The 12,476-nt window shown below is 35.4% G+C and overlaps 1 protein-coding gene across 2 annotated transcripts in view; it reads right to left on the reverse strand.

Moving 5' to 3' along the window:
* Clk (circadian locomoter output cycles kaput protein Clock) overlaps positions 1-12,476 on the reverse strand; it is a 167,662-nt gene that overhangs the window by 39,798 nt on the left and 115,388 nt on the right. For both annotated transcript variants that reach the window (XM_073980519.1, XM_073980520.1), the window contains exon 2: positions 9,106-9,449. In XM_073980519.1, coding sequence (XP_073836620.1) covers positions 9,106-9,143 — 38 coding nt within the window. In that variant the 5' untranslated portion in view covers positions 9,144-9,449. The remainder of the gene's footprint in view (positions 1-9,105; positions 9,450-12,476) is intronic.

Below are 12,476 nucleotides of genomic sequence, written 5' to 3' on the forward strand. Positions count from 1 at the left end.
GGACCACAAATACCAATGTCATGTTTACCAATAATAATATCTGAAATTTCACGTTTTGGTCAAAACAGCTGTGGGGGAGGTCACCCGAGACCACTACTTCCCGTTATACTATGAGAATTTGCATTGAAAGCTGTTATTTCGATATTTTGAAGAACTTTGGCTGATTTCCCAATCGATTGTTTTGGAATTTTGGTCAAGTGCCATTTCAAATTACCGGAATTTTACTGTGAAAATTGTGAAGTTGACCGCAATGTCTAACTTATTGAAGCCAGTTTTTATAGCGCTTTTAAAGACACGCGTACTAACATTACGGATATTATCTGCAATTATGTATTTTTGAGAAAAAAAATTGTGGACCGCGATATTTCACTTCCGCGATGATCATTCAGGGTCAGGGTAATAATTACCATAGCATTGCAAACAATTTTTAAACAATAGGTTGAAAAATACCTTCGATTTCACGTTTTGTTAAAAAAATTGTGTGGGAGGTACCCTGGTCACTCCATTGACCACTATAAAAAGTAGTTAAAAACCTATTCTCAGACCTACAAACTCCACATACAAAATGTCATCAAATTCGGTCCAGCCGTTTCGGAGGAGTTCAAAGCCGAACACCGTGACAGGAGAATTTTATATATATAGATATTCGGTGGAATGTAATACATTGCTCTTCAGAACATACCATTTTTGTAAAATGCCTCTATCACGTTGTTTTCAGCATATTTTTCAATGACGATTTAATAAATATGTCAATAATGTGGTGAAATCCGAAATGCGAAAATAAACTGTTGGTGTGAACTGTGTTTGAAATACGTGTTGTAAAAGATATGATGTAAAATACCGCTGCAACAACATGAAGTAAGCATTTTAAAGTTTCAGAATGTTCTGAAGAATTGCTGAGAACTTTATTTGGAAATTTTTTACAAAAGTTTACTTTGTTCAACTCCCAATTGTGTAGCTGATACTGACCGGAATTTCATCAATTATGTAAAATTTTCTATATTTGATCGATTTTGATGTCTTAGGCGGAGTTTTTCTACTTTTCTTAAGATCTACTAATTTAGGGCTACAATTCCTTATCTTTTCTGTGATAAAGGCCTGATAAATGCAAAAAGCTGTAGTTTTAGCCTGGTTAAGAAGAGGCCATAAAATCCGAACTGGATCTGACAGGACATACTAGAAGTTGTTTGCATTTTCAGTGTTGCATAGTGTAATTCTTCTTTTTATTTCACAACTGATGTTGTTTGTTGTGTTTACGGCGGTGCCGAGGTAGACGAAGTCTTTTACTACCCCAAAATTATAGGTCCGATCTCTATTAATGAGTCCATAGACACCATCAACTTGGTCTTCTCGCCGTTTACCGCTAGACTTACTTTAGCAGATTCCCTTTCAACTTTTGCAAAGCTATCATTACTTCCTTTACCAATCGACCCATGATGTCAATGTCATCGGCATAAGCAAATAACATATGACTGTTTGTATATATTGTGTCACTTCCTTTGACCTTCGCATATGTATAACCTTTTCCAGCAGAATGTTGAATAAGTCACACGAGAGACCGACCGTCTCCTTGTCTGAAACCTCTTTTGGGGAAGGCTGCTTTATAGTCGACGAAGGTGGAAGGTGTCGTTCTGCATCTCATGTGTCTTCTCCAAGATTTGCCGCCGGGTAAATATCTGGACAATAGGCATTTAAATTTGGTTTGGGGTATACAACTTTCCACATGAAAGTTTTCGGAATAGGTTCACGTCTTAAAATAGCACCCATAAAACGGACCCTCCCGATTTTCGGTATTTTGTAATGCTATTCAACCGAAATATTTAGTCTCTTATAAAAAAATACAAAATATCCCTTTGCAACAAATCCGACAGTAAAGGTCGCTTTTTGTTATTGCACGCATATAAAGGTATCGCCCGATTTATGTTTTGTTTTAAGATTTTAGTAGAAATTTTCTACCAAATTAATTGGCATTTTGTGTTGCTTTACTTGCAAAAAACTATCCATATATGCAGGGACGTACGCAGGGTGTCCCCAAACGAAATTAAAAATTGTCATACAATATGTAAATCAAAAAAGTTATATTTGGTATAGTTTGCCTTCTGAAGTGAATGTAACTTGGTGTGTATTTTGGGTAGAAAACCTCCACGTCCTCTTTAAGAAAAGTTTTAATAAATTACCGTAGCGTTTACAATAACTGCGTTTGAGTTTCGTTTTCGCAAAAAATGCCTGAAAGTGTCCTCTTTCGGCCTATATCACCAATGTTTTTTTTTTAATTTAACAGAGAAGATAATTTACGTGGTAGCTGTGGCTATATTTATATTAAAAAATGCGTAAAAATGGGTTGAAGCCAACTTATCTTTTTTTGTTTTCTCTCGATTTGTGAGTAATCACGATTTTCCTTTCAAAGTAAAAGCAGAAGCAATCTAAATAAGGATAATCTCACTAATGTATAACTTTTTATCTGCTTTTACCATTAAATGATGCTGACATTTTGAAATCAGGTTTAAAGTTTTTTTTTTTTAATTTTCTTCTAATTTCATTTCGCGAACAGGTTTTTCAAAAATCATATATAGGATTGTAGTACTTGCGATTCTGAGTTAGTTGATACGTACCTAAATTGTGAATGTAGTCTGTACAGCTTCATAGAAATCTGCATCCAATTATAGCCTGTTTCACTAAGACGATTCGAATACAATTTCGTTCGAACTACTACGCAACTTTTATTTTTATAACCTACTCCACATTGTGGGAAGGGTATTATAAGTTTGTTTTGCTAAAAATTCATGTAACATAGCGAAATATTCGTCGTAGACCCCCAATGTGGTATACCATTTTTCATATCTCGAGGAGATAAAGCGATACAGCTATGTGTGTCAGTCCGTTGTGCGTCGGTCCATTGTAAATTGTAATCAAACTCCAGGCTGCAATTATGGTTTCACATCAGAATAGATCGCTATTTTATTTAGTGATGATTGTGAAATATTTAGCAGGTGAAATGGACCAAAAACAAAATTTTTCCCGATCGTAATAACAGTCCAATCGACGGGAAGTTTTGAATTAGGTTTGAGTTCATGACAAAGAAGAAGCTTGCAATCTTAGAATATGATCAGCTAATATTTAGCAGGTTAAATGGACCAAAACTCTTGTGTGAAAATTGTAAAAGTTTTTAATGTATAGCCTGTATCTTTATTCTTGGAAGGCATATTTCGGTATAATAAGTGATATTTGGAAGAAGAACTCTCGACCTTTCCATTGATGTCAATTATGTTGACGTACGTGGTCAGATGGCAGAGTTACAGCCTAATGTATAAAGGGATATCATAGTGCGTAGTGTATTATAACCATGAAAATGTAAAAGTTATAGTCCATACTAACAAAATTTTGCACGAGGTAAGAGTTTAGGTCAATGAAGATACCAATAATTTTGGATCATGATCGAATGGAGTTTAGCGTGTGAAATTGGTCATAACTTTTGTGTGAAAAATATTTAAATGCTCTGTAGGTCGCAATTATAGTCCGATCAGCGCAAAATTTTAAATAAGGTGTGCGCTCATGACAGAAAACAAGCTTGCAATTTAACATGATGATCAGATAGTTTTTAGCGGGTCAAATGGACCGAAATGATTGTGTGAAAATTGGAAAAAAATTAATGTATATCTTATATCTTTACTCTTGGTAGACACATTCCGTCGACGTGAGTTATTTTTGAAAGACGATCTCCTGACCTTTCCATAGATGCGAATTATGTTGATGTGCGAGCTCGGATAACAGATAACAGCCTAGTACATACATAAATTCCACAGTTTTAATTGTGTGTATAGTAACCATAACCACGCTAGAGTTCGAAGTCATAGTTTAATACTGACAAATTTTTCCACGAGGTAAGAGTTTTGGTCAAGGAAGATGCTAACAATTTTGGATAATGAGCGGATAGTTCTTAGTGGGTGAACTTTTGTGGGAAAAATATCCAAATTCAATTTTTGGTCTATATTAGCTGTGTTCCTTTACTTACCTGAGGTTACCATTTTTGCCATTTGTTACCATTTTTAACCTGCAAAGCGTTTCTTAACCCCGAAAAGTGGCAAAACTGGAAGCAATTTTTAAGGGAGTGAGAGTGTAGAGAGGGCGAAAATGGCTTTCTTTTCTACCACAGGCTACCAGCAAAATTTCTGCAGGTAAAAAATGGCAGAACTGATTTTTCGACTTTTGAGTCGAACGCTGACAAAACTAAATGAAAAACTGTGAAATAAAAGACGAAAATTGATTTTTTTATGTTTCTTTTTGAAATTGCTGCCACATCTACAATTTTTCCGTTCCTTTACTTTTCTGGTAAAAATGTTCATGAGAGAGCAATTTTAAGCAATTTTGACATTTTTCTCTTTTACCACCCTTACCATTAAAAAAGTAAAGGAACAAAGCTATTTTATTTCTAGGAGACATATTTCGGCATTCTACGAAAATAAACTTGAAAACCAACATGAATATAGCGGTTAGATAACTAAACTACTGCCTAACATAAAAGTTGTTTTTTGTTGTTGTGATTTTCTTGCATAGAACTACATTTACATTCCATATTACAAAATGTCCCAATCATGATAGATAAGTTTTCAAATCATGAAAGAAGGATTCCCAGGTTTTTAAAATGTTACAAACTACAATTTAATAGTATCTCGAAATATTGGTCTTTTTTCATTGATCGATTCGATACAAATCACCGAAAACTATTTCTAAAATTCTTTACATATTTTTTATACCCTCACTATTTAGGCCAATGAGATCATCGAAATAATGATTTTGGACGAAATCGATTTCAGACAATTTGGAGTCGATTTACCCATGTCCGTCCGTCTGTCTGGCTGGTGGGCACGATAACTCTCGAAGTATCAACCTATTTGTTTCAAATTTTAGGTCTCGTAAATTTTGTTCAAACATGGTTTAAGTCGAAGATGGACCATATCGGTCTACCCCTCCCATTAATTACCCCCACAAAAGTTCAAAATTTTGTCGCTAAGATTATTCGCACGATAGTTCCAGAAGGGACTAACTGAATTGTTCCAAACTAGGGATGTAGAAATATTACTTCCATGCATATATCAGGTTCGATTTTTTTTTTTTTGGGCCAAGCCCATACTTCCTTGGACGACACCAACTAAACTGACTTGTGCCTAAATAACCCTCGAAGGGTGAAACCGGTTTGGTCTTAATTTTGTACTTCGTATTATTTCTTAGAGGCTTGGATTACGCCCGAATATGGACTACATCGGAACACTCCTTCGGGTGCCTCCCACACACATTTTGGAAAGAGTGCCGTTTAAGGACTCGTCTCGGATTGTTTCATTTTTTTTCTTGCATTTTTTGTCTTTGTGGCCCTTGTTACGAAGGTACAATTTTTTGGGGGTCAAAGCACATCCTTCTTGGGAAATTGGCCCGAAATTAAAAAATAAAAAACATAGAGACGTTATAAATATTGAGTTTACTTATTTTCTTTGTGTCCAAGGCTGAGGGTATATCTCCGTCGGCACAGCTGACTGATACTTTCTAAGTTGTTTTAATAATATGTAGCGAAAAAGTCCCGATTGGCCATTATAAAATACGGAAAATAATACCTTACGTTTCCAGTAATGACGGCGTATATACGTACATATGTATATATGTTCTATATCTCTGGTATACTACCATGTATATCAACTTATGTATGTATGTCCGGACGGCTAAAATACGTCGCAATCATATAATAGCAACATCCGTATATTTTATTGGGGGTTTTAAGCAAAATGAAAGAAGTATTCCCAAAGATTTTTCAATATTTTCTACATGTGAAAAAATATTTTTTTAAACAAAAAAAACTTTTTTTTATCAAAATATGTGCTTATTTTGGATGTTAAGGCCTGAGTACATAAGCTACCTTGCCTGTTTACCTTGCTTACTTCTGATAAAAGAATAAAAAAGAAAAGGGCAACCCAGTTCGAAATTTCCTCGGCCTCCTTTATTCTTTTATTTTTATTATGTCAAAAATGAAGCAGGCAAGCAAGGCAATCAGGCAGAGCAGCTTATGTACGCAGGCCTTAACATCGAACCTATAATACCGATATGTATGATTTTAGTCTCATTTGATTCGCCGTACTGTGGTTTAGCTTGTATAGGAGAGAGCGACAAAAATATTTCTAATCAAGATATCGAAAATTTTACCGTAAACTCGTAGTTACTAGAAGATAATTTTCCCCAAAAATCGCCAGGATTGGTCCACTTTTAGGTTTAGACCCCCCATAACGGTACTTCCAGTTTTTTATTAATTTCAAGATTTTGTCTATATTTTCAAAGTAAATTCGCTGTAATTTGACATTGTGTGTTCTTTGGTGGTATTAAACATCTTGCGTAGGTCCATGGTCGATAGAGGTCCATGGTCGATAGAGCTCCATATCTTGGTATATCCCCCACAGAGACGTACCTCCTGTTTTTTATTGAATGTGCTGCAATTTGACATTTCGAGTTTCTAATTTGTCTCAAAAACATTCTTGCCAAAATCCATCACTAACGGTATTTGGCATATTTAAGTATTTGGCCTAAATTTTCTACAAAAACGTTTGGAAAAATGATGACATTTTATAAATTTTATTCTTGACAATGATTAAATATCAACAATATGAGGCACGGAGTATTTTTACTAAGTGGGTTAATATATGGACCAAGGGCGTACCAGATTATTTTTAGATGTAAACAATGTCCTATAGGTCTCAAACAGGGAATATCTGGAAACAAAGATGTTTTATGAGAGTTTTAGTTCGCGAGGATGGGTTGGCATCTATTACAATAAATACTAGCTACGGGATATGGTGATTAGGAGAGTTCCCAGATCGACTAAAAATTTACCTGGATATATAAACAGTAAACAAAACCACACAGGTGGTCTGCTTGCCAATTTAACCATTCTACGTTCTGTAGTTTTCTGTATATCCTTCAAAAATAATGGTGTCTTTAATAGCAAGCCAATTTGCATGAAGTTTATCAATTTTTTGTTATCTTGTTCTGTATCCAGATTTTTGAAATTCCATTGCAAAGATAGTGTTTACGCCCTGAAAACTTAGAGAAATCATATCCGCAACATCTACCTGAAGGTTTGCTATAATTTCTTCAAATACCGTCGTCCCATGCTGGTATTGACAAAGTTTTTTGAACACGATATTTCAAACACACACAAACGTAAAAAACACACATTATCCTAAAAAGTTAATAATAAAACAAAACAAACAAAAAACAGCGAATGGCACGCACAAGGGAGTTTGTATAAATTCCAACAACAAACTCACAGGCAACTGTGATGATGTTTTTTCAACTTACAGAACTCTATGAGTTCTTAGTTGATACGTGCTGATAGTTGTTTGCAAATATTTTTGTTTCTGATGTTTTTTGAAAAGCCGAAAAGTGAGTGTGATTCTCATTTATTTGAGAATACTAGACACTTAAAGAGTTCGGTTTTTCGCTAAAAAGGCATAATTTCAAAAGCTGAAAAAGCCAATTGATGATTCCCTTCGCCGGGATGAAATCATGATATTGGTAGCGATCAGTAAAATTTTGCAACACTGTCAGTTCGTTTTGAAAAACATTACTCTCTGTAATAGAGGGTAATAAATGAAGTTAAGCCCTTGGGGGAAAACTCCAGCTTAAGCAACTAAAAACTTAACTTTTATAAAATAAGATCGAAACAAAATGCAAAACAACAACACCGATTGCTTGAAAACATCCAAAATCCCTATGCAAAACATTCACAAAACTCCGAGTGTACTCAGTATAATGAAAACTGAATACCACTCGGCAACTTTCTTTCGGCAGACGAGATATTTTTTTCTAATTCAGGACATATTAAATAAAAAACATTCTCAAAAATACATTTCAAAAGAGATCAATTTTACTAAAAACAAATATACGACTTTATGATGTTATCAATTAAAAACAATAACAATACCATTAACATTAACTTCCATTTCTTACTATAGTAATTTTGCACATTACTTTTTTGTGATATCACTTGTAACTTGTCACTAAGTTAATGGAAATTTCAATGTCTCAATTTCTTCAAATGGAAATGCTCACTTCTGTGGCTCTGCTTTAGCAAGTACCGTTAGAAGTTGTAAAAAGAAAGCCGGAATACTAAAATTTTATGTGACTACGATAGATTTGAATAGTTACAATCATAATTTGTAGACATCGATTTTTCTATTTTTGTCGCGGTCTGGGACCACAGTGCGCCGTGAAGTTTTGATCCACAACAATTTTTTATGTAATTTCATGACCGGTAAATCGACCTTTATTTTGAAAAAAAGTTGACTTATATTCAATAATTCATCAATTTTATGTAAATTCCGCGAATTAAAAATTTTAAATATTTGCTTTCTTAAAAATCGAAATAAAACCGCCATAACTTTTGTCCGCAACAACCAAAAATTGTCTCGCGAGCAGATTCGTACTGGGGAAATTTTTCTTAGCCTACTTACCAAAAATTTTTGATATAGCACAAACAAAATTTTAGTTTTTCTTTAACATTAAATTTTTGAAAAAATTAAATTGTTTTTTTTTTTTTTTGGGGGGGTTTTACTAAATTACTCATATTTTGATGCAAAATACGAACAAAACTCAAAATGTTAACTTTGACCTTGAATTCCTCGGTGACTACTAACGAATTTCGTTTTTGATTCATCCGAAAGCTGAAAAACTTACAGAGTTTTGACCAGGAAACCCCGATTCTGAACCACTGTGCGTTTGTGTAAACTAGGGATCTTTTTACACATTTATTTTTTTGTACTTTCACAGGCTGAGGATATATCTTTGTGGGTAAATCTGTCTGGTCCTTTTTATTCATTGTTTTTTTTTAAGAATAAAGTGGCGATTTTTTATCAATTTTAATTTATCTCATTCACCCTATGTATAGTTTTTCATTTATATCGTGGATCGTATTTTTTATTTTGCAAAAAATCCTTATCAGTTTTCTTATTGTTTGCTTTAAGTGTTTTGCCAAATTTTTTACACATACATGTGAGCAAAATATATTTAAAAATCAAAGATTAAGATTTTATTACTTTAATTGGAAATTTCGGATGTTAAACTTACCTTTTAGTGTCATCCCTGTCATCCGTGTCGTCTTCCATGGTAGATAATTGAGATGTTAAATCCAAAATGATGATGGTAAAATAATTTCTTATTTTATTGGCGTAGATGAAGATATCCAAAATTATATGCCAAATTTTGTTTAGGCTATTTTTTTTAGGAAATTCTCTTGATTTCAATTTATTACTTTTATTTTTAAATTATTCTTTTTGATTTATGTTATGTTAACTTTGAAAATTATTTCCAAACCATGTGGTAAAATACACATTGTGATTTTGGTATGCAATAAAATACACTTTCCGAATGTAATTATTTTTTCTTGATTTTAATGTTTCAACAACAAAACACTGCAAATAATTAAAAAAATATTTTTTTATTTATTTGGAATCCACAGAATTGTATTATGCTTTTGTTATATTTTGTTTCGCGACGGCAACGACAACAACGTCTGTATGCAACAAGTGGCGAATGATATCTGAAATTGAAGAAACTCATCAACGAATGACAACTGAATTACAGGCGAATAATTGTATTGGTGTGCATTTCCGTTTCCCATGACAACCAACCATTGCAAATTATGAAATTTCCTCTATTACTGCGCACACTCACCACCCACTCTGTGGTACCAAACGAAAGGCCCTGTGGACATTTAACCGAACAGTATTGGTTGTACTAAGGCACAAACACACCCGCACAATCAACTTATATACAATAGTATATACATATGTATATAAACGTAAACAATGTTATATAAATTGTCCTCGTCGAATGCAATACCAACCCTTAACACTGATATGCAATATTTTCATAATATTTCCATATAGGGCATAACATATACGTGGTCTATCCTTGTGTGTATCTGTGTGCGTTGAATGAATGAGTTGAATGGCTAGCTGGTGGGCTGGCTGGTTATTGCATAAAATACCAATTAAAATGTCATAATCGAGTGAAAGGCATGTGCGTCTGGTATCCTTTTTTGAGCTTTTCTCTTTGTTATTATTTCTATTGTATATTCCAATACAAACGCCCACTGAAAATTCAACAGCTGAATATTCTAAAATATATTCTTAACAATAGCATGTTGTATATAGAAATAAATATATTTTACAAAATTTTAGCACCTGATGTTTGACCTTTCAGCTTAGCAACAAGAAATAATATAAAACCTAGCACAATTTCTTTGGGTCATGTTTTTTGTCCTTCTGCTCGGTACATAATGCATCTTCAAATGTGTTTAATTTATTTTTCATAAATTAATATATAAACAATTACGGCAAAAATATTTTTTGAGTGCAATTTTGTGGCAACAAGAAAATCTAGTCCCAATCTTTGCATATACGACTACTTTGGCAGAAAAATGAAATAGCAAAAAAAGAACAAGTAAGACCGCTATCGTATACCTTCACCACAAGGTGTATTGAAGTAAAAAAGCAAAAAATTGGCGTGTTATAGTTTATGAAAGTACTAAGCTCCTCTGCCACTTACTTACTTACTTAGCTGGCCCATTACAGAACATTTGTTCTATAGGCCGAACTAAGAAAAGATCTCCAATTCTCTCTATTTGTTGCTTCGCTTTCTGGAATACCGCGCCTTTTCATCTCATCATCCACTTGTTTGCGCCATCTATTCCTTGGCCTGCCAATTCTGCGTGCACCGCCAAGCGGTCCGTGTTTATACACCTTTTTAGCGGGGTCATCATCGCTCATTCTTATGATATGGCCTAGCCATCGCAATCGCTGCATCTCGATACGTTTAACAATATTGATGTCGTTGTACAGCAGGTACAGCTCGTGGTTCATGCGACGTCGATATTCACCGTCAACGCAGATTGGTCCGTAGATCTTTCGAAGAATTTTTCTCTCAAACACACCAAGCACTGCCATGTCTGCTTGCGCAAGTACCCAGGCTTCGGAGCCATACATCAGCACGGATAGTATCAGTGTTTTGTAGAGCGTTATTTTTGTTTGACGAGATGTGGCTTTGTTTTTAAACTGCTTACTTAAACCAAAGTAGCATCTGTTGGCCAATACAATTCTTCTTTTTATTTCACAACTGATGTCGTTTGTTGTGTTTACGGAGGTGCCGAGGTAGACGAAGTCTTTTACTACCTCAATATTTTAGGAACCAACTTCCACAGTCGGTCCGAGCTCAATGGACGCATTGCGCGTCGACACCATCAACTTGGTCTTTTCACCGTTTACCGCCAGACCCACTTTAGCAGATTCTCCTTCGACCTTCATAAAGGTATCAGTTACTTCTTTTACTGATCGGCCTATGATGTCTATGTCATCAGCATAGGCAAGTAACATGTGGCTATTGGTGTAAATTGTGCCATTTCTTTTGACATTTGCATCTCGTATTACCTTTTCCAGCAAAATGTTGAATAGGTCACACGAAAGGCTGTCTTCTTGTCTGAAACCTCTTTTGGTACCAAACTCTTCGGAGAGGTTCTTTCCTATTTTAACTGAGGACCTCGTGTCAGTTAAAGTCATTTTGCAAAGCCGGATGAGCTTTGCGGGGATACCAAATTCAGACATGGCTTGGAATACCTTTGAACGTAGCGGGCTGTCGAAGGCTACTTTATAATCGACAAAAATGTGGTAGGTGTCGATCTGCATCTCTTGGGTCTTCTCCAGGATTTGCCGCAGGGTAAATATCTGGTCAATGGTGGACTTGTCAGGTCTAAAGCCGCATTGGTATGGTCCAATTATCTCGTTGACCATTGGCTTTAGTCGTTCGCACAATATCCCTGACACGATCTTGTAGGCAATAGGGAGTAGACTTATGCCCCTATAGTTAGAGCATACAGTCTTATCTCCCTTCTTGTGGACGGGGCACAGGATACTCAGGTTCCAATCGTCGGGTACTTGTTCTTCCTGCCAGATGGTGCTAACTAGCTGATGAATACACCTTATCAGCGTGTCGCCTCCGGTTTTGAACAGCTCGGCTGGTAAGCCATCGGCCCCTGCTGCCTTATTATTCTTCAGCCGATTTATTGCTGTCTTTACCTCATCTTGGCTGGGCGGTATACATTCAATACCATCTTCTGGGATTGGAACTGTGGTATCTTCGTCGTCTTCGCTGCTATTGGATACCAACAGTTTTGAAAAATGTTCTTTCCATATCCTGAGTACACTATCTGTATCAGTTACCAAATTACCTTGCTGGTCTCTACAGGAGGATGTGCCTGTACCAAAGCCATCGGTTTGATGCTTGACTCTTTGGTAGAGTTTTCGGACTTCATTCTGGCTCCTGTACATCTCGAGTTTTTCACACTCCCGCTTTTCCATCTCTCTCTTTTTCCTGTGGAAAAGACGTTTCTCCTCTCTCCTTTTCTCCCTGTATCTCTCTCGTGCGCTACGCGTTGCTACGGA

The sequence above is a fragment of the Musca autumnalis genome, unplaced genomic scaffold (genome assembly GCF_047663935.1).
Source record: "Musca autumnalis isolate F117 unplaced genomic scaffold, ASM4766393v1 scaffold_4, whole genome shotgun sequence".
In the NCBI taxonomy this organism is placed as follows: Eukaryota; Metazoa; Arthropoda; class Insecta; order Diptera; family Muscidae; genus Musca; species Musca autumnalis.